Source organism: Acomys minous (assembly GCF_964271855.1).
Source record: "Acomys minous genome assembly, chromosome: 2".
NCBI lineage: Eukaryota > Metazoa > Chordata > Mammalia > Rodentia > Muridae > Acomys > Acomys minous.
This window is the reverse complement of record NC_140484.1, coordinates 134,017,255-134,040,724: the sequence shown is the minus strand read 5'-3', so window position 1 is coordinate 134,040,724 and position 23,470 is coordinate 134,017,255. Positions and strand designations below refer to the sequence as shown.

The following is a 23,470-nucleotide window of genomic DNA, read 5'->3' as shown; positions in this document are numbered from 1 at the left end:
TTTGTTTGTTTGTTTTTGTTTTATTTTTTGAGACAGGATTTTTCTCTGTGTTGCTCTAGCTGTCCTGGACTCACTTTGTAGACCAGGCTGGCCTGGAACTCACTGAGATCTGCCTGTCTCTGCCTTCCAATTGCTGGGATTAAAGGCGTGCACCACCACATCTGGTTAAAGTAGTTTTTTGTTCTGTTTTGTTTTGTTTGAAAAATTACACCTAAGTTTTCTTCTAAGAGTTTTACAGCTTTATTCTTACATTTAGGCCTTTGATCTATTGTGAGTTAATTTTTGTGAACATCATATGAAACAGATTGAGTTTATTTCTTTGCACATGGATATCCAGTTGGCCCAATATTATATTTATTCTTTTGAATTGTAATTTGTAAGTTTTGATTTAACATTGGGACGTCGGGTGTAGGCAGCAGATGCTGTAATAGTATTTATGTCTAGATATGGGTACAGCCCTTTGCTGGACTAGCAGCGTGGGAAAATTAGGTAACTTGGTGAAGACTTGATCTGGATATAGGTTTTACTGTTGCTATGGTTACTGTAGTAGAGGAGAAGAGCCAATAGAATCGATATATAATTATAAAGGGCCCTTATTAGATTGGCTTACACAATCAGAGGCTGGATAGTCCCACAGCAGCCATCTGCGAGCCAGGGATCTGGGGAAACCAGGAGCTGTTCAAGCCAGGAATTTGGAAGCCTCAGAGCATGCAGCACCAGCAATGCCGCCCAGCCTGGGGCTGGAGGCCTAGAAGGTACCATATGAGCTTGGAGGCTGAAGTCTACAGGCAGTGGCAGGGGTGGAGAAATTGTATTGCTTAAGAAGAGCTGGGCTCCCTGTGACAGGCAACTAACTTCCTATTTGTTGACTGATTGGTTGATTTGACTGAATGGTGCTGGGGATTCAGGTGCTCTGGATCATTGGAGCCGGGGTTCCACACAGGTGGGTGTGAGCCATCCAAGCTGGGTGCTGAGGAGCTGAGCTTGGATCTGCAGACCCTTTAAGTCCTCTGTTGTACAAGTTACGAATACTTTCTCCCATTCTGGGGGGTTACTCCTTAAATGTTTTTTTTTTTTAGCAATTTTTAAAAGATTGATTTGTTTATATTTTATGTGTACACATGTTTTACCTGCAGGTACATGTGTCCACCAGGTTTGTGTCTGGTGCCTGTGAAGGCCAGAAGAGGGTGTTAGATCCCCTAGAACCAGAGTGACAGACACCTGTGAGCCCCCATATAGGAGCTAGGGTATGAACTTCGGTCCTTTGCTAGAACAGGAAATATTCTTGTCCCCTGAGCCATCTCTCCAGCCTGTACTTTCTTTTTCTTTTTCTCCTTCTTCTCCTTTTCCTCCTCTTCCCCCTCCCCCTCCTCTTTGTCTGTTGTTTTTGTTTTTCAAGACAGAGTTTCTGTGATTTAGACCAGGCTGGCCTTGAACTCACAGAGATCCTCCTGCCTCAGCCTCCCGAGTTCTGGGATTAAAAGTGTGTGCCGTCACTGCCTGGGTCCTACTATTTGTTTTGTTTTGTTTTGTTTTTTTCAAGACAGGGTTTCTTGTGTAGGCTTGGCTGTACTGGACTTGCCTTTAGACCAGGCTGGCCTTGAACTCACAGAGATCCACGTGCCTCTGCCTCCCCAAGTGCTGGGATTACAGGTATATGCCACTGCACCTGACTTCTATTTTTTTTTTTTTAATTTTAAGTCAAGAAGGCATGATACTTTGTCAGTTCCTTTTCTTATTTTTTAAAAATAAGAATTTTAAAATTCTTTAAAAAAATTTTAAAAATTATTTATTTATTATTATGTATATAGTGTATATAGTGCTCAGAAATAGGCATCAGATCACATTATAGATGGTTGTGAGCCACCATGTGGTTGCTGGGAATTGAACTCAGGACCTCTGAAAGAGCAGTCAGTGCTCTTAACCACTAATCCATCTCTCCAGCCCATTGCCAGTTCTTTTTCTATATGAAGTAAGTCGACCATGTGGGTTTCCTCCCTCTTCCACACTCTGTCAGTGTGGTGTAGTGATTGATAGACTCTTCTCATATGAATTATCCTTGCATTCTAGGGATACAGCCTACTTAGTGACATATAATCCATTTAATATGCTACTGAATTTGGTTTGCTAGTGTTTTGTTGGGGATTTCAGGCATCAAAGTTCATAAGAGATGTTGGCTGTCATTTTACTCACATGTCTTGTCTTGCTTGCCTTTGGTACCAAGGTAACTGGTCTTAGACTAAGTTAGGGGTGTGTCTTTCAATCTTTTGGAATTTTAGGATTCTTGTTTGTTCTTTAACTCTTTGGTAGCATTAACAAGTGAAGCCATTGGATTGGGTCTAAGGATTTCTGTCAGGACACTTTTGATTACTGATTTAATCTCCTTCCTGGTTGCCATGGTTTAAACATGGATAATAACCCCATATTTTGCAAGACTTGCTCACCACGGTTGTGGCATTGGAAGATGCTGTGGACCTTAATGGGAGGTCCTTGGCTCACAGTCTCTTTTCCCCAGATGCCAGCACTCTCTCTAGCATGTTCCATCCACCACCTGCCACTCTCACCGGAACTGTTGTGCCATGTTTTTGAACTTTCAACACTATGACAAATAAATGTTTTGTATAAGTGCCTCAGGGATTTTGACATAGTAATGGGAAACAGACTTAGAGATTCATGATAGGACTGTTTATACCCCCCTGGATTTCATCTTGACAGATTTCAATTATTTTTATTTTATTTTATGTGTTTCGCCTAAATGTATGTCTAAGTACCACACAGGTGCCTGGTGCCCCAAGAAGCCAGAAGGCGGCATCAGATCCCCTGGAACTGGAGTTAAAGATGACTGTGAGCTATCACAGGGGTGCTGGGAACTCAGTCCAGGTCTCCCGGGAAGAACAGCAAGTGCTTTTAACTGCTGAGCCCCGCCTCCAGTCCCCATCTTGACAGATTTTAAATTTCTAGGGATTTATCCATTCCTTTTAGGCTATCCAGTTGTTCATACTAAAAATACTCTGATTTCATTTCTGACTTTCATTTTGTTAGTTAGACAAAATTTCTCTGTGTATTCCTGCCTGGCGTAGAACTAGCTCTGTAGACCAGGCCTCCGGAGTGCTGGAATTCAAAGTGTGCCACCACACTCAGCTCTTTATTTTTAAACTTAAAAAGACAGAAAACTTTGTTACATGCATTCTATGGTGCTAGCATGTGTAGGCCCAGGGATCAACTGCTGGAATTGGTTCTCCCCTTCCATGGTGCATAGATCTCAGGGACGGAACTTTGCAGCAAGCACCTTGTTTATAGAACATTGGGCTTACCAGGCCACTGCCTCCTGCCTAAATTTCTGACCACAAACAAACAAACAAACAAACAAACAAACCTGCCCCTAGTGTGACTGGGTTCTTACACATGTGACCTGCTTCTCCTTTGCTGCCTTCAAGATTCTTTCAGAAGTTTGACTAACATCTTGTCCTCTTTTGCATCTCTGTTGCTGTGATATAAGCATCATCAAAAAGCAAATTGGGAGGAAAGGGTTTGCTTGGAGGCCCAGGCCATGGTCCATCATCAGGGGCAGCTGGAGACGGGAAGTGAAGCACAGACCTTGGGGCGTTGCTGCTTACTGCCGTGCTCCCTATGGCTTCCTCCTATAATCCAGGACCACCTTCCCACGACTAGCACTGCCCACAATGGGCCAAGCGCTCTCATCACATCAATCATCAAACAAGAAAATGCCCCACAGCACAGTCAAATGGAAGCAACACCTCAAGTGGGTCCCTTCTCCTCAAGTGACTCCAGTCTCAAGTTGACATAAAGTAAGATTAGTTTATAATTAGTTTATCTTACTTGTTGGGATTAAAGGTGTTCATTGAACTTTTCAGACATTTCTATTCATGTCTTTCCTCAAATCTGTGGAGTTTTCTGACATTATTTTGTCTCTTTCTTTCCAGACAGGATTGAATGTAGCTCAGGGTGGCATTGAACTCCTGGTCCTCCAGCTTCCTCCTCCTGAGATCAAGGATCACAGGTATCCATCACCACACTTTTTTTTTCCCCCCGAGACAAGGTTTCTGTGTTAGCCTTGGCTGTCCTGGACTCACTTTGTAGACCAGGCTGGCCTCGAACTCACAGCGATCCGCCTGCCTCTGCCTCCCGAGTGCTGGGATTAAAGGCGTGCGCCACCACACCCGGCTCACACTCTTTTATGTACTGGGCGCTTGCTGCTTCAGTTTCTTGAGTACTGGGATTACAGGTATGTATTCGGCGGTGTGTGTGTGTGTGTGTGTGTGTGTGTGTGTGTGTGTGTGTGTATGTGAAATGCAGGGCCTTATTCATGCTAAGCAGGCACATTACCCGAGTTACCCTCCTGTCCTGCTACTTACACTTTGTTCACAGCGTTAAACTTTATCCACTCCATGCTTTCTTTTGGTTCTTTGAGCATCTTTTTTTTTTAGGCTTTTGAGACAGGGTTTCTGTGTGTAGCCTTGGCTATCCTGGACTTGCTTTGTAGACCAGGCTGGACTCAAATTCACAGAGATCCACCTGCCTCTACCTCCATGAGTGCTGGGATCACAGGCGTGCACCACTGTCCTGGGCTTCTTGGAGCATCTTTAAGTCTGTTATGTTAAAGATTTTACTCAACTAGACACAGTGGCACATGCTTAAAATCCCAGAATTGGGGCTGAAGAAATGGCTAAATTAAGTGTTTACTGCTCTTGCAGAGGGCCCATGGCCTATCCCCATCACCCAGAAGGCAGCAATCTGCTGCAACCTCAGTTGCTTGAGCTGTCTTGAGTATGCGGTAGACATACATACATGCAGGCAAAACACTCCTATGCATAGAATAAAAATATAGGGCTGGAGAGATGGCTCAGAGGTTAAGAGAACTGTCTGTTCTTCCAAAGGTCTTGAGTTCAATTCCCAGCAACCACATGGTAGCTCACAACCATCTATAATGAGATCTGGTGCCCTCTTCTGGTGTGCAGGCATATATTTGGGCAGAATACTATACACATAATAAAAAAATACATCTTAAAAAAAATACAGTGTAAAGAATCCCAGACTAGGGAGGGTTGGGTTGGGAGCATGCTGTTTCAAGTTTGAGGACATCCTGGACTACAAAGTGAGTTCAAGGCTAGACAGGGCTACCTCATCACAAAAAACAACCCAGGCATGGTGGCACACGACTGTAATTTAGCACTTGGAAGGCAGAGGCAGGCGGATCTCTGTGAGTTCAAGGCCAGCCTGATCTACAAAGAGAGTTAGTTCTAGGACAGCCAAACCTGAAACCGTCTCAAAAACCTAAAAAACAAAACCACCCCTCCCTAAAAAAAAAAAAGGTGTTAGGTAGACCTGCTCTTATACGATTTTAGGGACAGCTTCTGTTACTGAGACTTGGATGCTTTTCTGTTCTCATCATGTGTTACTGGCCATGGTTATCCGAATGAAATGGCCCTATCTTCTAGATAACTTGAATACTTGGTCCCAGCAGGCAACACTTTGGTGGGGCCTTGGAGGAAATGCATCACTGGGGGCGGAGTTTGAGATTCAAAAGTCTCTTAACATTCAAGTCTGCTTACTGTTTTATGATTGAAGATGTGACCTCTTACCTTAGTGGCAACACCTGCCTCCTTCCCGCATTCGTGGCAGTGATGGTGACTGACTCACCCCTCTGGAACTGTAATCCCCAATTTTTTTCTTCTCCTGTAAGCTTCTCAGGTCATGGCATTTTATCACAGCAACAGAAAAATAACTAATACGCTGGTAAAATAAAGAGACTGTTTTTGTAAGTTCAGCTTTTATTCAGTCACTCACCAAATATCTTTAATGGTACAAGTTTTTTTTTTTTTTAAACAACTGCCCTTTGGATTTTCTAAATACATAACTGTACACCAGAACAAGAGAATTTACTTTCCAAAATTTGTTCCCGTTTGGTGTTCTCCCCAACCTGCTTTCACTGGAACCTTCTAAGCAATGTCTTACTGCAGTCTTTAGAGACAGCACTTATGAGTAAAACAGTTAGTTTTTTGGTGGTCTATCATATTCTTTAACTCAGGGTTTTATCAAATCCCACTCAAAACTGCATACACGGATGACTTTTTTCTTTCACTTAAAAACCTTAATTTTGAAGTAGTTCTAAACTTAGAGAAAAGTTGCAAAAATACAAAGAATTCCTGCTGTATAACTTCCTGCACATTTCCAAATGTCAACTGCAGCGTCTCCTCCCCAGTGTGTTCAAGCATGCATGGCAAACTAAGATTCCTGAAATAGCTCAAACTGTCTTTAAATTTTCTAAAAAATGAGGATATTGACTTCAATAATCCTAACTGTAAGAAGGGTGAACCAAATATTCTGCTTCCACAGAGGATTAGTTTGCCCCTGGTGGAGCAGATCAACACAGCACTGCGGACACCGGGTGCAGCTGCATAGCTGAGACAGACAAGTGTCCACAGTTCAACCTCTTACCTGGAATTTCCACATCTAGTCAGAGGTGACATTGCAATGTTCTATCAAGTCTGAGTGTATGTGGGCCTTTTATTTATTTGTTCCACGGGGTCTCCTCCTATGGGTCAGGCTGGCCTCACAGTCACTACCCAGGGATGATCCTCCGGCCTCCTCCCATATTATAAGAATGAGCCACCACTGTGCCCACCACCACCTTTTGAAAAGACAAAGACTCATATAACTCAGGCTGGCCTTGAACTTGTAGCTGAGGATGTCTCTGCATTCCTGATCCTCCTATAGATATCTCCCAAGTGCTATTATTATAGAAATGTACCACTAAACCAGATTCTTGCCCTCATGGTCTAAAGCATTTAGCACTCATCTACTAAAAATTGGGGGAGAGGGGCAGTGATGGCTACATATGTGTACCTACACACATATCACACATATATGTAGATATATTTCAACTTACTCTATATTACTGCACTTACTTTCCTGTGTTATGATACAATACTCACCGAAAGCGCCTTGGGTGAGTCAAGAGTGTCTTTGGCTTTTAGAGTCTAGCCCTTCGCTGAGGGAGGGAAGCCAGGCAGGAGCCGAAGTGCACAGAGGGACATTGCTTAGGCTCTCATCCACCTTCACCATACAGCCGGGCCCACATGCCCAGGCATGGTGCTGCCCGTACAAGGCTGGACCCCTCTAAATTTGCAGTTAAAAAAACTCCCCGGAGACTTGTCCACCAGCCAAATGGAGGGCCTCTTTTCCCCGGGTGACTTCAGTTTGTGTCAAGCTGAAACTAACTGAAATGCTTTTCAACTCAAAAGCTTAATTAGAGGGGTGGGGAGACCACTTAAAAGCTACGTGAGCATGGGGACCGAAGTTCAGCCCCGAGTGCCTACATGAAAAGCTCAATGTGGGGATACGTGCTGGTGACCCCGGCACCAGCAAGGGCGTTGCTAGCTCAGCCTCCACTCCAGTGAAACCCTGTGTCACCAGGGGCCAATGGGATGGTTCAGCAGGTGTCTGCCTGCAACACCTCCACATGCTTGCATGCATGCCAATGCATACATTCTCCACCCCAAGATGTAGTAATACTAATAAAATGCAATGTACTAACAAAAAGCCCAAGGTGAACGCTACTGAGGAACGCACCTGAGGCTGACCCCTGACCTCTACACATACCCCTCGCCACAACATGAACACACACTCACACAAATTTAATGAAAGTACTTTTTTCTGGTGGTTCGTGGTGGTGCACTCCTTTAATCCCAGCAGTGGGGTGGCAGAGGCAGATCTGAATGAGTTCAAGGCTTTCCAGGTATACACAATAAGATGCATTCTCAAACACAAAACAAAACAAAACACCAACAAAAAAACACTAACAAACAAAAGCCCATGGCCACCAAAAACCAAACAAATCCAAAAAGTTCTTACTTTTATCTTTTTGTGGTGCTGGTGACTGGACAGAGTCTCACACAGGTTAAGCAACTGCTCTATGACTGCACTATTTTCTCACCCACAACACAAACTACGTCTTTTTTTATTTTTGTTTTTTGAGACAGGGTTTCTCTGTGTAGCCTTGACTGTCCTGGACTTGCTTTATAGACCAGGCTGGCCTAGAACTCACAGCGATCCACCTGCCTCTGCCTCCCAAGTGCTGGGATTAAAGGCATGCCCCACCACCGCCTGGCACAAACTACATCTTAAGTCACCATTTTCTAGGAAACTGGCATTTACTGTCTTCTAATTTGTTGCAGTGCAATTCTAAAAATCAATTCCCCCCTCTCATAATTATACATGTAATTCCTTACTCCTTATCTTGCATTTCCACTTTTGGCTTTTTCTTGGCTCTCTTTGCCCTCAGCAGCTTCAGCAAACTTTACCTATTTAGCTTACACTTTTAGCTAATTGCCAAGGATGTGCCTGCCTCAGACTCCTTAGTTCTGGGATTATAAGTGTGGCTCACTACATCTGGGTAATTTTTTAAAAATCTTTTTTTTTTTCTCCTAAATGTCAGCTTTTACTGCTCATTTTCTACTTACTTCTTAAAAATGTCCTCAAGAAAAGCTGGGGTTCTAATATGTCTTTAAATTTTTTTATTTTACACTGTGAGTTCAAGGCCAGCCTGGTCTACAAATTGAGTCCAGGACAGCCAGGCTACTCAGAAAAGCCCTGTCTTGAAAAAAAAAATGTAAAAAAATTTTACTGTGTATGTGTGTGAGTTCATGTGCATCATGTATGCAGGAGCCCAGGGGCCAGGAGGTACCAGAATCCCTGGACAGCTGTGAGCTGAGACCTGGGTCCTCTACAGGAGCAGCGAGCACCTGGGTCCTCTACAGGAGCAGCGAGCACTCTGAGCCCTCTCAGCCGCTGTCAGCCCAGTCCCTAGGACAGTCATTTTCCCTCCTCACTGAATAACCCTAAATCTAAAAGAAGTCACCACACTTTCAACTCAGCCTCCTTGTGCCAGAGGGCCCTCCCCCATGTGCAAGGCTTACAGGTTTGTGAACACCCTGCTCAGCCTTTTCTCTGCACGGCAGCCATGTGACAGGACCCTCCACGAGAAGCCTGCTGTCACCTTGTTCTGTTTGCTCAGATCTCAATCCTGGCTGCAAGTTCCTAACAAGTAACACATCCAGAGCAAGTAAACAGCACTGTCCTGTCCCAGGGCCTCCCCTCTCCATCTAAATAGCCGGGAGCATCTGTTACATGCTGGACTGTGGCAAGCTCTATAAATATTGTTTTGCTTTGGTTTTGGTTTTTTGAGATAGGGTTTCTCTGTGTAGCCTTGCCTGTCCTGGACTCACCTTGTAGACTAGACTGGCCTTGAACTCACAGCGATCCGCCTGCCTCTACTTCCCAAGTGCTGGGATTAAAGGTGTGTACCAGTATACCTAGCTTATTGCTACTTAACTGTCATTTTGCTGCTGTTATAAATTATAATGCAAATATCTATGTTTTCTGATGGTCTTACACAACCCCGATGAAAAGGTTATTTGACCTCTAAGGAGTTGTGACCCACAGGTTGAGAACCACTGCTCTAAGACCCACACAGGAAAAGTAAGGAAAAGAAACAGGAGAAGCAGCAGCAGAAAAGGAATAGGAAGATTTTAAGAAGGCCACATCATGTGTTAAAGATGGCCCAGCGGTTAAGAGCATTTGCTGATCTTTCAGAGGACCCAGGTTCAAATCCCAGCAGCTACATGGTGGCACAGTTCTGTCTGTAACTCTGGTTCCACAGTACCCACACCGCCTTCTGGCCTCCAGTGGCACTGCACACAATGGTGCACGAACAGACACTTATACAAATAGTTCTTTAAAATAAGTGTACACTACTACACCTTTAATCCCAGCACTCGGGAGGGCAGAGGCAGGTAGATCCCTGTGAGTTCGAGGCCAGCCTGGTCTACAGAGTAAACAGCCAAGGCTACACAGAGAAACCCTGTCTCAAAAAACCAAAACCAAAACAAACCAAAAGGATGCCACATGTTATAGCATTAGATTATACTATAAGTAACAGTTTGAACTCAAGGTTTTTTTTCACAACACGGATGGAGAGATAAAATCAGACATGCGTGTGTATACGTGTGTTAATAGACCTATTTACTTCCTGGTCCATCTGTTGGGAGGGCCTGGACACCACTGAACATCGATGGTATCGGATCTTGCTCTTACAGCATCAAGAAAGCATTAGTTGATACAGTGACAGGAAACGGGAGCCATGGGAGCTGTGGATGGAGACTGTGAGTGAGCCCAGAACAACAGTGTCTGCTGCCACAACGCGAAGGGGGAAACAATGGCCAAGCAGGGCTGCACTGAGCAACACACTTCCTACTACATTACAATCAGAATAAATTAGCATACATTATTGAATAAACCAATGAAATAAAAGGTTTCCTTAAACAGAATACCAATTAATAAATACAGATGAAGAAGGAACAACAAAGTCTTTATAAATACGGTAAACACAACAGCAAAATGTCTAATCTGAGATGGACACTTACTCTAAGAAAAATTCTAACCACGTGACATTTAATTAAACAGCTTCAAGTATCTTCCCAGGAACACTCTCATTCCTTTTAAACATTGATGATTACTGCTGTGTGTGTGTGTGTGTGTGTGTGTGTGTGTATGTGTGTAGCACTCATGTCACTGCATGGGTGTGGAGGTCAGAGGACAACTTTTTTGAGGTTGGTTCTCTCTTTTAATCTTTATATGGATTCCAGGAATTGAACTCAAGTTACCAGGTCGCGCAGCAAATGTCTTAACCTGTGAGCCCCATGACAGGCTTTTTAACCTGCTTCCTTCCTTCTCTGAGCCAGGGCTTCTCTATGCAGCCCTGGCTGCTGCAGCTCACTCTGTAGACCTGCCTGACCGTTCCGTTTGGAGACAGGGCTCAGTGTGTAGTCTAGGTTGGTCTGGAACTCAGTGCACTGCTCAAGGTGTCCTCAAACTGGTGCCAATCCTACTCAGCCTTCCACTTGGCGGGAGTCCAGGCAGACACCAGTACGTCTGCCTGGTTTCATTTCCAGGGGAAAATTGTACTTATTTACACACTTTTTTTTTTTTGTGGCATTGGGAATCAACCTTGGACCCTCATGTATGTTAGCCAAGGTCTAATACTGAGCTACACCCTAGCCTGAAACTTCAAAATTTACAGTAGAGAACCCTATACAGACAACTCTAGCCTCATGATGCAGTTACCAGTGCAGGTGCGGGAGGCAGCAGGCAAATGGCTTCTGCGGTCGCCTTGCCAACGCAGACCCCCCAATCTCATCAGTGAAAGCATTAGACAGATCCAAGCTGGAGGGTAGTCTACAAAAGAACTGGCTCAAGCTGGGTGGTGGTGATGCACACCTTTAATCCCAGCACTTGGGAGGTAGAGGCAGGCGGATTGCTGTGAGTTCGAGGCCAACCTGGTCTACAAAGCGAGTCCAGGACAGTCAAGGACACACAGAGAGACCCTGTCTCGAAAAACAAACAAACAAACAAACAAACAAACCTCAAAAAGTCTCCATGATCTCAGAAGAGCAAGGACAGACACAGAAACTGCCTCAAGCAGACAGAAGGAAGGAAATGGAAAGCTAAATGCAATGTGGCATGTCCAGAGGAAGCTGGTGAAATCCAAATGCCTGCGGATGGGACAAGAGTGTGGCAATGTCTACTGCCCATGGTTTTATGCTGCACACGAGGAGAGGCTGAGTTAGAGGTATGAGAGAGTTTACCACCACGCGCCCCCCCCCCCAAAAATTTTCTCTAAGGCTAAACAACATTCAAAGTAAAGAACCAAAAGAGAATACAATTATTGAGGTAGTGAGCAGCAGGCTGCCTCTAAGGGGCTACATGCTGTTACCCAGAGCTGTGACCATGGCCTGGCTTGACCGTCCTGTCACAGACACACCCACGGCACTGACTTCTGCCCTGTCTAAGCATCCTGACAGAGGCTAACACACAGGAGAGTTCTACTCAAACCCTGTAGGTGACAGTGGCAACTGCAAGTGGCTTCTGCAGATGATACAGTGACTTGCCGGGCCTTGCTGTGTCTTACCCAACTGGGTTGAAACACACTGTGCCCTACTTTCCGTAATGGGCATGCCACACTGAGTCATCAGCAGCTTAGTCCAGACTCATTGGGCTGGGACAACAGTTAAGAGGCAGGGCCAGGCACGCTCCATGTCCACTTGTAGAGGCTGACCCCAACCTTGCTCCCACACAGCTTTCCACTATCTGCATTGCCGACCTAATGCACGAGCCCCGGGCTCCCCTAGAGCTGAGTTTGGTCACCTGGGATCATGGTCCCATCCCAGAGGAAGGCAGGAAAAGGAAGCAGTGGGACCTATGGGTGCCCTACATTGGCTCAGTCATAAGACTTGATTCCACGGTGGGGAGGAGCCGGCCATGACAGAGCTGTAGGGCATGGGAAAGAGACAGCAGGAGAATAAACTACAGCACCACCGTGCTTGGGGACCCTGCCGTCCTCCACTCCCACGGGGACATCCTGGGATGAGCTGCAATAGCACAAGCAAAGGCGGCACTCCTCAGCCAGATCTATTCTGAGGTTTTGGCAACATGTTAATGTTCTGGTGACTACATGGAGTGGAGTCCACGCTGAAGAGCAGACCAGGCCTTCCTGGCCGTTGCCTTGGAGATCATGAACCTCATGACCAAGAAGGCAGAAGAGAGCACTAGGCCCTGGGGAGGCATGGGGGGAAGGTAGGTCGGTTGCCATGCCACACAGCAAGGGGCCTTTATTAGATGTTCAGGGCACATACAGGCAGGTGGATGCTAGATCGTGTAGCACACCTTCTCTGGGTGGAGTGGTGCCTGGATGTCCAGTTTGCGGGTCTTGCTGTCTTTATCAATGATCTCCAGACGCAGCGTGGGTGGACGCTTCTCAGCCTTGGGCGAGGGCAGCTCAGGACTCTTGAGGAGGTGCTTGTCTGAGTCCTCCACGGTGATACGCAGGGTGCAGCCCCCTGGTAGCAGGTCCTGTTCATAGGCTGCTGCCAGCTGGTTTACCACACGACGCTCTACCTACAGGTGGAAAGTGACATGGCCATCACTGCCTTGGCCTATACCTGGCCCATGTCGTGAACCTGGAGCTGACCTCTATTACTTACTGCTTGGGCAAGTCAGAGACCTGGAGCCTCAGTTCTCAGTTGCAAATTGGACGTCATGGCAACTAGCTCACAGGTTACTGCTAAAGGCTCCACGATGATAGTTTTTCAGGTGCTCAGTCTAGGTCCTTCTAATGAGGGTTCATACTTGTTCACCCCATTTAAAGACTAGGTTTTTTTTTTTTTTTAAAGACAGGGTCTCTCTGTGTTAGCCTTGGCTGTCCTGGACTCTTTGTAGACCAGCTGGCCTGGAACTCACAAGTGATCCACCTGCCTCAGCCTCCCCAGTGCTGGGATTAAAGGCGAGCGCCACCACGCCCGGCCTAGAGACTAGTTTTAATTGATCCTTTTTTTTTTTTTTTAAAGTTCTGAAGGGACTTCTGTTTGCTGTTGGTATGGATAATTCCAGCAGCTAAACTACAGGGAGACTGACTGAGCCTCAGAGTTAAATCTGGGGTCACCAGGGAGGAAGGTGTAATGGTACCATGCTTGTCTCAGCCTTCTGTGCTCACCTCATGCTTAATGGAGCGGGCGCCATAGTGGACGTTGTAGCCATCAACCAACACGTCTGCCACCTCACGGTCCCACAGTAGTGTGATGTTGTGCCTCTGCTTGGCCTGAGGTGGGTCAGAAAAAGGCCTGTCTGCATGTGGCCCAATACCTTCCAGCTCTAGGCACATTGGTCCGAGGGGGCCTTGAGAGACTGTGCCCCAGGACCACTGGCCCCATATCACCTCTAAGGGCAGGGGCCGTTCTTCGGATTCCAGCTATCTTATCCCACCCATAGCCAGTCAATTCTCTCTTACTCTCTTGGCCCAGAAGTTCAGTTCCTTGTTGACCAGCTGGATGAGCTCCGAGTGGCAGAAGGGGAGGAAGTAGACGATCTCATTGATCCGTCCAAGAAACTCATCTCTCCGGAAGTGAGCCTGCAGAGCCAGGTTAGGGGTGGAGGCACTCAGTGATGGTGGACAGGGAAGTTTTGGGGCTGATGGGGAAGATAGGGACTTCCATATTTCTAGAGTGATTCCTTTGTCCCCAGGCTCCTACAGGAGGCCAGAAGAAACTCACTTTCAGGATGGGGCGGATCACATTCTCCTTAAAGTTCTTTGAGATGGTGATCTTGTCATTAATCTGGACATCCCCTGTGGAGGCAGAGCATTGGGGTACTTACCGATGGCACTCAGGGGGTGCGGGGGCTGTGCTGGCTCCATGGACGAGTTCTGGCCTTGCTGCTGAGTGCAGAAAGCCACATCTAAGGTCTCTGGGCCTGTCCTGAGCATCTTGGCTAACTTGACACCGCTGAGGCCCTTTGTCTTAGAGATGTTTCAAGCCACAAACTCAAGTGAGAGTTGAGACAGGAGAAGACCCGGGATGAAGACCTGAGCTCTGACTTGGCAAAGAGGCTCCAGAGCTCATCCTGAGGGTGGTCTCCGAGACCATCGCCCACTTCCATACTTTCTGGGCTGATGTCTGAAGCCCTCCTGTAAACCAGTAGAGCCGGGCTTTACTGAGGGAGGGACACTCTCTCTTGTCCTCACTACTCTCTGCTGTGATGCCTACTTTCTGCTCCAAGGATCTCAACTCCATTTCTGTCCCCAGGTATGCCTAGGTCAGATCACCTCCCTGGAAAGCCCAGGCCATACATCATACCAAGGTTTTCAGCAATTCGATTTCGGCTCATCTCCAAAGCTTCCTGTCTCAGTTGCAATGCATGCTGGGCGATCTCATCACTGGCCACGTTGGAAGTCATGATGAAGATGGCGTCTTTGCAGTCAATGGTCTTCCCCTTGCCATCCGTCAGGCGGCCCTGGTAAGGATGAGGGATGGTAATATTTAGGAAGCTGGTAGCTGGGCTGGCTCCACCAGAGAGTTCCCCAAAGCCCTATGCTGCTGCCTCCTACTCTAAGCTCTCTGGCTACGGGACTCAACAATGGCTTCACTGACTGAGGCCTCCAGGTGAGGTGCACCTGCTTTTGGAACCTCAGGGCACCTAGCATCCTTGGTTTCCAGCAGCCAGTCTGATTCCCTACCAAACACATTGCCTTTGGAGGCCTACTCTGGGCTGGGACCCTCTGAGCCGTGTCCTGTCTGGGTCTACAGAAGGAAGCCTGGGCTGCTGTGGTGTGCAGGGGAGGGCGCCCTGTAGGTGACATGAGGACCAGAAGTGGTCACTGGTGAAAGCAGGTCAGGAAGTCATGCTGGGCAGCCGGTCAGACAGTTGTTACTCCTGTGGCCAGTGATTCCTGATAAAGTTAGACAGCTCTCATTTCTTATGTCTCTTTGGCTGTCCTGGAACTACACAGACCAGGCTGGCCTCGAACTCACAGAGATCCATCTGTTTCTGCCTCCCAAGTGCTGGGATTAAAGGTGTGTGCCACTATGCCCAGCTCTTTTTTCCTTTCTTGTTTTGTTTTTGATTTTGTTTTGAGACAGGGTTTCTCTGTGTATCCCTGGCTGTCCTGGATTCACTTTGTAGACCAGGCTGGCCTCAAACTCAGAGATCCACCTGCCTCTGCCTCCTGAGTGCTTGGATTAAAAGTGTGCACCATCATGCCCAGCTTCCTTTTTCTTTGTGTAGTCCTGGCTGTCTTGAAACTAGCTCTATAGACCAGGCTGGCCTTTAATTCACAGAGATCCATCGGCCACCATGCCTGACTCTTATGTCTTTTATTGGTATTTAGTGTATGCCATGTATGTGTGGGTGCCTGCAGAGGTAAACAGATGGCAGTAGATCCTCTGGAGTTGGAGTTACAGGTGGTTTTAAGCCACATGACATGGCTGCTAGAACTGAACAAGTACTCAACCACTGAGCCACTGTCTCTCTATATTGTGTGCTTATTTATTTTATTTATTTATCCATTCCTTTTATTTATTTTCTGAGTCAGGGTCTCATGTAGGCCAGCCCAGCTTCACACTTTTTGTACACTGATCCTCTTGCCTCCACTTCCTTAGTACTGGGGTTACAGGTGTGTGCCCCAAGCTCAGCTTATCTGTCTTTGGAGCCATCCTCCATCCTGGCAAAGAGAGGTGGATGGTGAGGTTCCTCCTGTAAGCATTTTAGGAAGTTTTCTTGGAATATTTAGTTCTTTACAGAAATCATACTGAGGAAGCCATCTCTCCTAATAGGAAACAGAAGAACCAAAGTACTGTGTTCTGCAAGTAACCAGTCAAGGGAGAAGAGCGCTGGGCCTGCAGCAAACCCCAAGGTCATCTGTACACCAACAATGGACAGCTGTGACAGCTGTGAGCAGGGCCTCCCTGGGAGGAAATCAATGGAGTGGAAAGGGTGCACACAGGCAGGGCACTAGTCTGTCACCTCAGTGCTTACTCTGTCCACCTGCCAGAATGGAGCTGCCCTGGGTAGAGGCCAGGCTGTTCAGGGTCTGGCCTAGGTGCCCAGTACTCAACTTGCTGACTGCTTGAATCCTTACAACCACACAGAACTCAAGCTCAGAGGCTAGCCTGGTGCTCAGTCTTGCAGCTAGAACACAGGACAACAGAGACAAATTGACGCCAGAGCTCGGCCTTCCCCTCTGCACCAGGCTGGCAAACACCCTAAGGGTGCTCGTTGTACTGGCTTTCCTTCTAGGTCAAACTTAGTTTGGATCCTCTGCTCCTTATTAGAGACAGGTGTGAGGGAGAGGGAGCCAGCCCCTGCCTGGGGTTGTCTGAGGCATGTCAGAGCTAGGGAACACGGCCACAGGGACAGATCCTGAACCATGGTGGGCTCCTGCCCCCGCCTAAACCTGTCACCATTCTTTTCCCTTTCCTGATGGCACCAGGCTGAATCAGTGCTGGTCTTTGCTTCTAAAGCCCATGTACAAGGAAGAACCCTGAGCGCCAGGCAACTTTCCAGGCTTGTTTGGCCTAGGCTTCCAAGAAAGCATTAACTCTAAAGGGACATGGCACTCCACACCTTGGAGATGGTCACCCTGCTACCCCCTGCTTTCAGGTGGGAAAAGGGAAGCAGACTCAGCGTGAGCTGCTACCCATAGCTCTTTGCTCTTGGCCCTGCTTACCAGTCCTAACACAACAGAAGGCAGAGGGGGTGCACAACAGCTTGAACTTGGGGCCAACTCTGGGTGCTCATGTACACAACCCAAGTGTGTGCACACGGGACTTTGTGTGTTCCACACTGGCTTTTCGAGCTCATCCCTGAGGACTGGGTTTGAGTGTTGCTGTCCTGGACATAGCAGCAACTTCACTGTGAGACCAAAGCTCTGCTCCTAACTGGTCCTCAGGGTGGTTCCAGGGGAGCAGGTGCAGTGCACAAACTGACCCAAGGGTGACTTTCAGCACTCACATCTCAGTTTTCTTGGCAACTAAGATGGGTCCCAAACTATCCTGGTGAGCTATCTTGGCTGGGGTGCAAATCTCTCCCTAGGCTAAGGAGCTGCCAGTCTGCCGTGCCAGTACTTAGGTTAAAATCCTTATGAGCCTTTGAAGGGAAGAGGAGAAGGTGGTGGCGCCCAAGGGACCAGGCTTGTCCTGGGACTTCAGCGCTGGCCTAGAGATAACCTGGTGTTCATGGTGCTTTGGTGACAGCCATAGAGTTCTTGATTTTTTTTCTGTGCAGACTTGGGAGGACAGGCCTTGCAGGGTCCAGGGGCTTCTGTCACCCCAAACTGCCACCCTTGTTACTCCTCAGGTGCCCTGTTCACGCAGCTCATCAGTACCACCACAGGCTGTGCCTCTTCTGCCCCGCACAATGAATGCTGCATGAATAAACACGTGAGCTACACTCTGTGACTGCCTGTCACTATAGCGACTCCCTCGCTGCTCCTGTGCCACAGAACCTGCTTAGGTTGAGAGGTAACATCCCTTCTGAAGCTTCTGTTAGCCTCTGTGTGGAAGGAATCATGAATTCCTAAATTCTGCAGTACCTATGGGCTGGTCCATAGGCACCACTGCGAGCAATCGCAGTCACCCAGGCGTCATCTTCCTCCCATCTGTATCAGCTGCTTGGCCTAGAGATGTCCTGGCTTCAGGTCACGGCTCAGCCGCTTGATTGCTCAGGCTAGCCTGGTGGTGGGCAGCTTTCTCCTCACAGGCAAATGTCCAGGGTTGGTTCTCTGCATCCCATGGACTTGCTTTAGACTAGGCTGCTGCAGCTCCGGGTGAATTCTTCGGCTGTCTCCTCACTGGGCCTCCTCCTGGTAGGCCCTTCCTTTGCAGCCCTGCCTCCAGGGTCTTTGTAAAGAGAAAATCTGACGCTGTTGCTTAAAGGCTTTCAAATGTTCCTATCCCCTGTAGGATAAATCTATATCCTTTGCTTGCTTTAAGTAAGAGTGTCTGTGTGTGTACTACACAAGTGCTCTGCCTCTGAGCTCCGCCCCCCTCTGTCCCCCTCCTCTAGACCACTCTGCTCCCACTTTCTGAACGACAGCACTGCTGAAGTGCTCAAGACTCCTGGAGTCTTGGCGGGTCAGTTTTTTTTCTTCCAGCCCTCTGTGCTTGCCTCATAAACACATGGAGTACACACCTTTAAACCCAGTACTCTGGAGGTAGAGGCAGGTGGGTCTCTGAGTTGGAAGCTAGCCTGATTTACATAGAGTGTTCCAGGACAGCCAGGGTTACACAGAGAAACCCTGTCTCAAAAGACAAACCAAAGAAACAGATGAAATAAAAAATTGCAGTTGGTCAACAGAGAGAGCATTTTCTGGCTTGGTAGGCTTGCGGAATGGCAGGAGTGCACCAGTCTAGGGCCCATCTTCAATGGGCATGCGTGCTTAAATCTGACTGACTGGGTACACTCAGACTGCGGCTTTGGTCAAGAGCGCCACAAACTAGCAGGCTGCACTGTGTGCTGCAGGAAGGAATTAGCATAAGCTTCCTAAAAGGTCTTCAGCTGCAGGAAAGGGGTAGACTAGCTTTCGTGGACTGTCATTAGCATGTTCCAGGTGGGCAGTTGTCAGTAGCTGCCTTAGCTCTCTTTGGGCTAAGGAGGCCACCAGATGAGTCTGTGTGGGAAGGCCAGAGGCCACATAGGCTGCTGCCAGCTCACATTCTGAGCTGGGTTATCCCTTGAATGCTTCCTTGCAGATTGATGTCCCACTTTAACCACCTTTAACTTAGTCACTCTGAGGCCAGGATGAATTGATACACGTTCATGTCTTAGAAAGTTGTGTGGTGCAAAATCGTCAACTACTGCCTCGCTCCCTTTCTACCTGCTTCGTAGGTAGCTCAGTGGGCAAGGGTGGGTGTGGTCCATAGCCGAGCACCCAAATATCAAAAGGCACAGAATAGGAGGCTCAGAATACATGTGGGACTGAACGTGGGCGCTCTGGAGGACTGGCCTTTTCTTTCTCTGCAGGCCAGCTAACTGGGAAGATGGTGGCACACCTGGGGAAAAGGCTAAACACATCGGGTCTGGTGGGAAGGCTGTTGCAGCTGGTGGAGACATTTGGAACCTGTGACTTGGTGCCTGCATTGTTATTTGCTCTAGGAGAGTCTCTCCCTGTGCCTCACGTGACATGGGGGCCAATCCCCATTTCCCTAAAACTGGAGAGGACAAAGACAGAAGTGGGCCAGAGCCCACCTGGCACACAGTGCTAGGTAGTACAGCTCTTAGAGAAAAGGTCATTTCCACTCAGCCCTTGCTTCTCACCTTCTCTCAGAGAAAGGACCCCAGAACAAGTTGAGGCTATCCTCTGCTTGAGGAGACGTACCACTCAGGTTCAAGGAGACAAGGTACAGAGGGCAGCGAGCGCTGGGATCACATGTATCTACACTCTAAACACTCTAATCCTGTGTTTTACACAGAAGCTCTGCAGTTCTGCAGTTACCCTTTATACCTTCTCTGAACTTTGGTATTTTCCTTTGTAAAAAAAAAAAAAAAAAAGAGCTAATTTCTTCCTGGCTATCACAGGTGACCACCATCATGTCTTTTTATCTATCTATCTTTTTTATGCGCATTAGTATTTTGCTTGCATGCATGTGTTCATGATAGTGTCAGATCTTGGAGCTACAGACAGCTGTGAGCGGCCACGTGAGTGCTGGGAACTGAACCTGGGTCCTTTAGAAGAGCAGCCAGTGCCCTTAACTGCTGAGCCATCTCTCCAGCCCCATTTGTTAAATCTTTAGTAGACATAGACGTCAAGTAGAGAGAAGAAAGTTCTCATTTATAGCCTACCTTGACTAGTGGAGGGGCTGACCAATTTGTAAGATCAGCAATACTAGTTCATCAGTAATAAAAGAGTGCAGGCTTGGAGACATGCTGGGAGTTAAGAGGACTGGCTGCTTGTCCAGAGGACCTAGGTTTGATTCCTAGCACTCACATGGTAGTTACCATCGGTATCTCCAGCCCTAAGGGATCTGATGCCCTCTTCTTGCCTCTGTGGACAATACATACATGGCACACAGACACACATGCAGGCAAAACACCATACACATAAAATAATGCAACTTCCTTGTTTGTCCCTGGAGGCCTTTGGTATCTAGAGATGGGCAGTGACTTGCTAAAGTAAAAAAGGCAGTTGGCAGCAGGGCTAGAACTAAAATTCCTGTCTCCTACACCCCTACCCTACTGCACCTCTAGAAGGCAGCCTAGGAGCCCATGAAATCTAGCTGGTTTCTCTTCAAGTGGCTCACAGGGGCTCTACCCCACCAGGGGATGGAGTCACATTTCCCAAGTAACTGAGCACTAAACAGGACCCATCAGACAGGCTCTGGGCCCCAGATTCCTATAGCTTGCAGACCCCGTTAATGCTTGGGCCAGCCTGCTTTTACCTCATCAAACAGCTGCAGCATGATGGTGAGCACATCTGGATGGGCCTTGTCCACCTCATCGAAGAGGACTACTGCATTTGGGCACTGTTTCAGCTTCTTGGTCAGCTGGCCACCTTCTTCATGGCCAATGTAGCCTGGTGGGGACCCGATAAACTTGGCCACCTGGTGTAAGGCAAGAACATGTTACTTAGGTCTTTTTTTCTGTTTTTAGCTTACAATATGGGGCCAATGTGGGAAGATGGCTGCATGCAGAATTAAGAGGGCCAGTCTCATCAAGGATAGTTAGCTACAGGTCAGAATCCTGTCACAATGGGAGAGCAGACAGGTCAGTTTCTTTAGAGCAAATTTTGTGCAGGACACATCAGTGACCCTATTGTTCATATTACCCTACCCTCCAGCCTCAGGATACATCCCAGGTCTGCTAGGATTATTGGAAGCCAAAGGCTCAAGTGACAAGTCATACAAAACACCAAGTAGTCATGATGATAGGCCCTCGGAAGCACACTGCCCTGAAGACTGTCTTACCTCATGTCGCTCCTGGAACTCAGACATGTCAAGCCGGATGAAGCCCTGCATGGGAATAAGCAGGAGGGTTGTCAGTGCGAGACAAGAGGCAAGGGAAGGGCCCAGGCCAGAGCCCTGGGCTGTCCTGGGCCTTCAGATGGGCCACATTCCCAAATCCACATTTCCTCAGCCTTTGCCTTCTTTACCCAGTCACTTCCCCAAAGGATACTTTCATTTTCTACCTTAATAAGGCCAAATCACATCTCTGGCCTTCTAAATATGATTCAAGATGTCCCTTCCCTCAGGCGGCTTCTCCAGGTCTCATTAGCACATTAGCTACAGTTCCCATTTCCCTCCCTCCGCACTCCCAGCGGCTGTTCCATGTGTGTCCAGCACTGAAGTCCCTGTCCTCAAGAAGCAGCAATTTGGCAGTATGAGTGGAACAGGCAGGCATGGTCAAGGTCAGCTTTCCAGTGCAGAAGGTGACTGGAGGAAGGGTGGGGCTCCACAGTGCTCCTCAACTTTGCAAGGCTGTGGGAGGCATATGTCCCCTTGCTTTTTCTCTGTAGCACAGTGCTTTTGTTTCACGTTTCTTTTCTTAACAGGCATCTGAGATGAGCCTGCAAGTCTTCTCTTTCCATGGGCATGTGGTGATTGCCCAGGAAGCCCGTTGGGGAGAGCGACAGTTAATGTCAGGGAAAGAGGAGCTAGCATGTGGATTTAACACAGGCAGAGAGCCCCTTTCTTGTCTCAGATCCCTGGAGCTCTGAGGGCATTGTAGGTACCTGGCTCCTTTCTGCTTACTGAACTCTTATAGAATGTACAGGACTGCGGTTCCCAGGGGCTGAGGGCAACATGGCACCAGGACACTCAGACAGAGGCATCACAGTGTACTCTAGCCAGACCACTGTTCAGGCAGCCACTCAGCAAAGCCGTTTAAGTTGTCTGTCCAGTCACTGCATGTAGTACAGGCTGGAGGAGCTTGGGCCGGGAGCCAGGGCGCTGGACTCAATTCTTCCACTGACTTCCCTGCACAATACCAGGTTCTTGGCTCCTCTGCTTGCCCCAGCTGCAGTCTGAGGAGAAACCCTTCCTACCCACCAGTAGATAGAAAAGGGCTTAGAAAGTTCTTATTAAGGCTATGTGGCGGGCAGGGACTGCTCTCAGTTATGGGGCACAAGCAGCACTTCCAAGAGAATCTCTCAGCAGCTCACTCGTAGAAGCTTCTGGAAAGGCACAGCTCAGAGTGCTGCTGCCCAGAGGGAGCAAAAACCTGGAAAAGTCATGGACACACATCTGATAATGGTAGTTGAGAGTTGCTATGCTTTGTGTATGCCCCGCCATGTTGTGAGGAAGCCACGAAATGGCTCAGAGTGCATACACGCCTGTGGTACGCAGCGAAGGAAGAAACAAGCCACAGACTGGAGTATCTTGTCCCAGGCCATACACGCTTTGATGTTAAGTTTTTGGTCATGACAAGTCCTGCCCTTCATTTCCGCTCTGTCAACAGCTGGGTTCTCAGTGGTCTGTGCTCCGAAGGGACTGTCACAGGGTCAGGAGGTATACAACAGTGGTTTCTTATGGAAGGGACTGTCACAGGGTCAGGAGGTATACAACAGTGGTTTCTTATGGAAGGGACTGTCACAGGGTCAGGAGGTATACAACAGTGGTTTCTTATGGAAGGGACTGTCACAGGGTCAGGAGGTATACAACAGTGGTTTCTTATGGAAGGGACTGTCACAGGGTCAGGAGGTATAGAACAGTGCTTTCTTATGGAAGGGACTGTCACAGGGTCAGGAGGTATAGAACAGTGCTTTCTTATGGAAGGGACTGTCACAGGGTCAGGAGGTATACAACAGTGGTTTCTTATGGAAGGGACTGTCACAGGGTCAGGAGGTATAGAACAGTGCTTTCTTATGGAAGGGACTGTCACAGGGTCAGGAGGTATACAACAGTGCTTTCTTACGGCAAGTTGACCCCGCCCTATTTATTCTAGAGTCTATTCTAAAGTCGTGCTAAGCGGCTTGGGCAAGTTTTGGGGTTTGATATTCTTGGCGGGAATCTTTTTGGTTTCATGTGACTTTAACTTAGGATTATGTACAGAGTGAGAAAACAGAAACTATGGTCACATCCAACATGTGTTGACTGTGCATTATGGGTAATATGTAACACTATGTATG

The 23,470-nt window shown here is 47.8% G+C and overlaps 1 protein-coding gene and 1 long non-coding RNA gene across 2 annotated transcripts in view; one reads left to right on the top strand and one right to left on the bottom strand.

Annotated features, from left to right (window-relative positions):
* The first annotated feature begins 5,336 nt into the window (after positions 1-5,336).
* Positions 5,337-10,502, top strand: LOC311590318. Its single transcript, XR_014776828.1, has 2 exons — positions 5,337-9,370; positions 9,433-10,502. It is a non-coding gene; the product is annotated as an uncharacterized lncRNA (long non-coding RNA).
* Positions 10,503-12,619: 2,117 nt separating this feature from the next.
* CLPB (ClpB family mitochondrial disaggregase) overlaps positions 12,620-23,470 on the bottom strand; it is a 130,755-nt gene continuing 119,904 nt past the window's right edge. The window contains exons 10-16 of the mRNA XM_084769108.1: positions 21,312-21,356; positions 20,787-20,948; positions 14,709-14,865; positions 14,127-14,200; positions 13,865-13,984; positions 13,571-13,675; positions 12,620-12,975 (exon numbers count right to left, since the gene is read on the bottom strand). Coding sequence (XP_084625234.1) covers positions 12,727-12,975; positions 13,571-13,675; positions 13,865-13,984; positions 14,127-14,200; positions 14,709-14,865; positions 20,787-20,948; positions 21,312-21,356 — 912 coding nt within the window. The 3' untranslated portion in view covers positions 12,620-12,726. The remainder of the gene's footprint in view (positions 12,976-13,570; positions 13,676-13,864; positions 13,985-14,126; positions 14,201-14,708; positions 14,866-20,786; positions 20,949-21,311; positions 21,357-23,470) is intronic.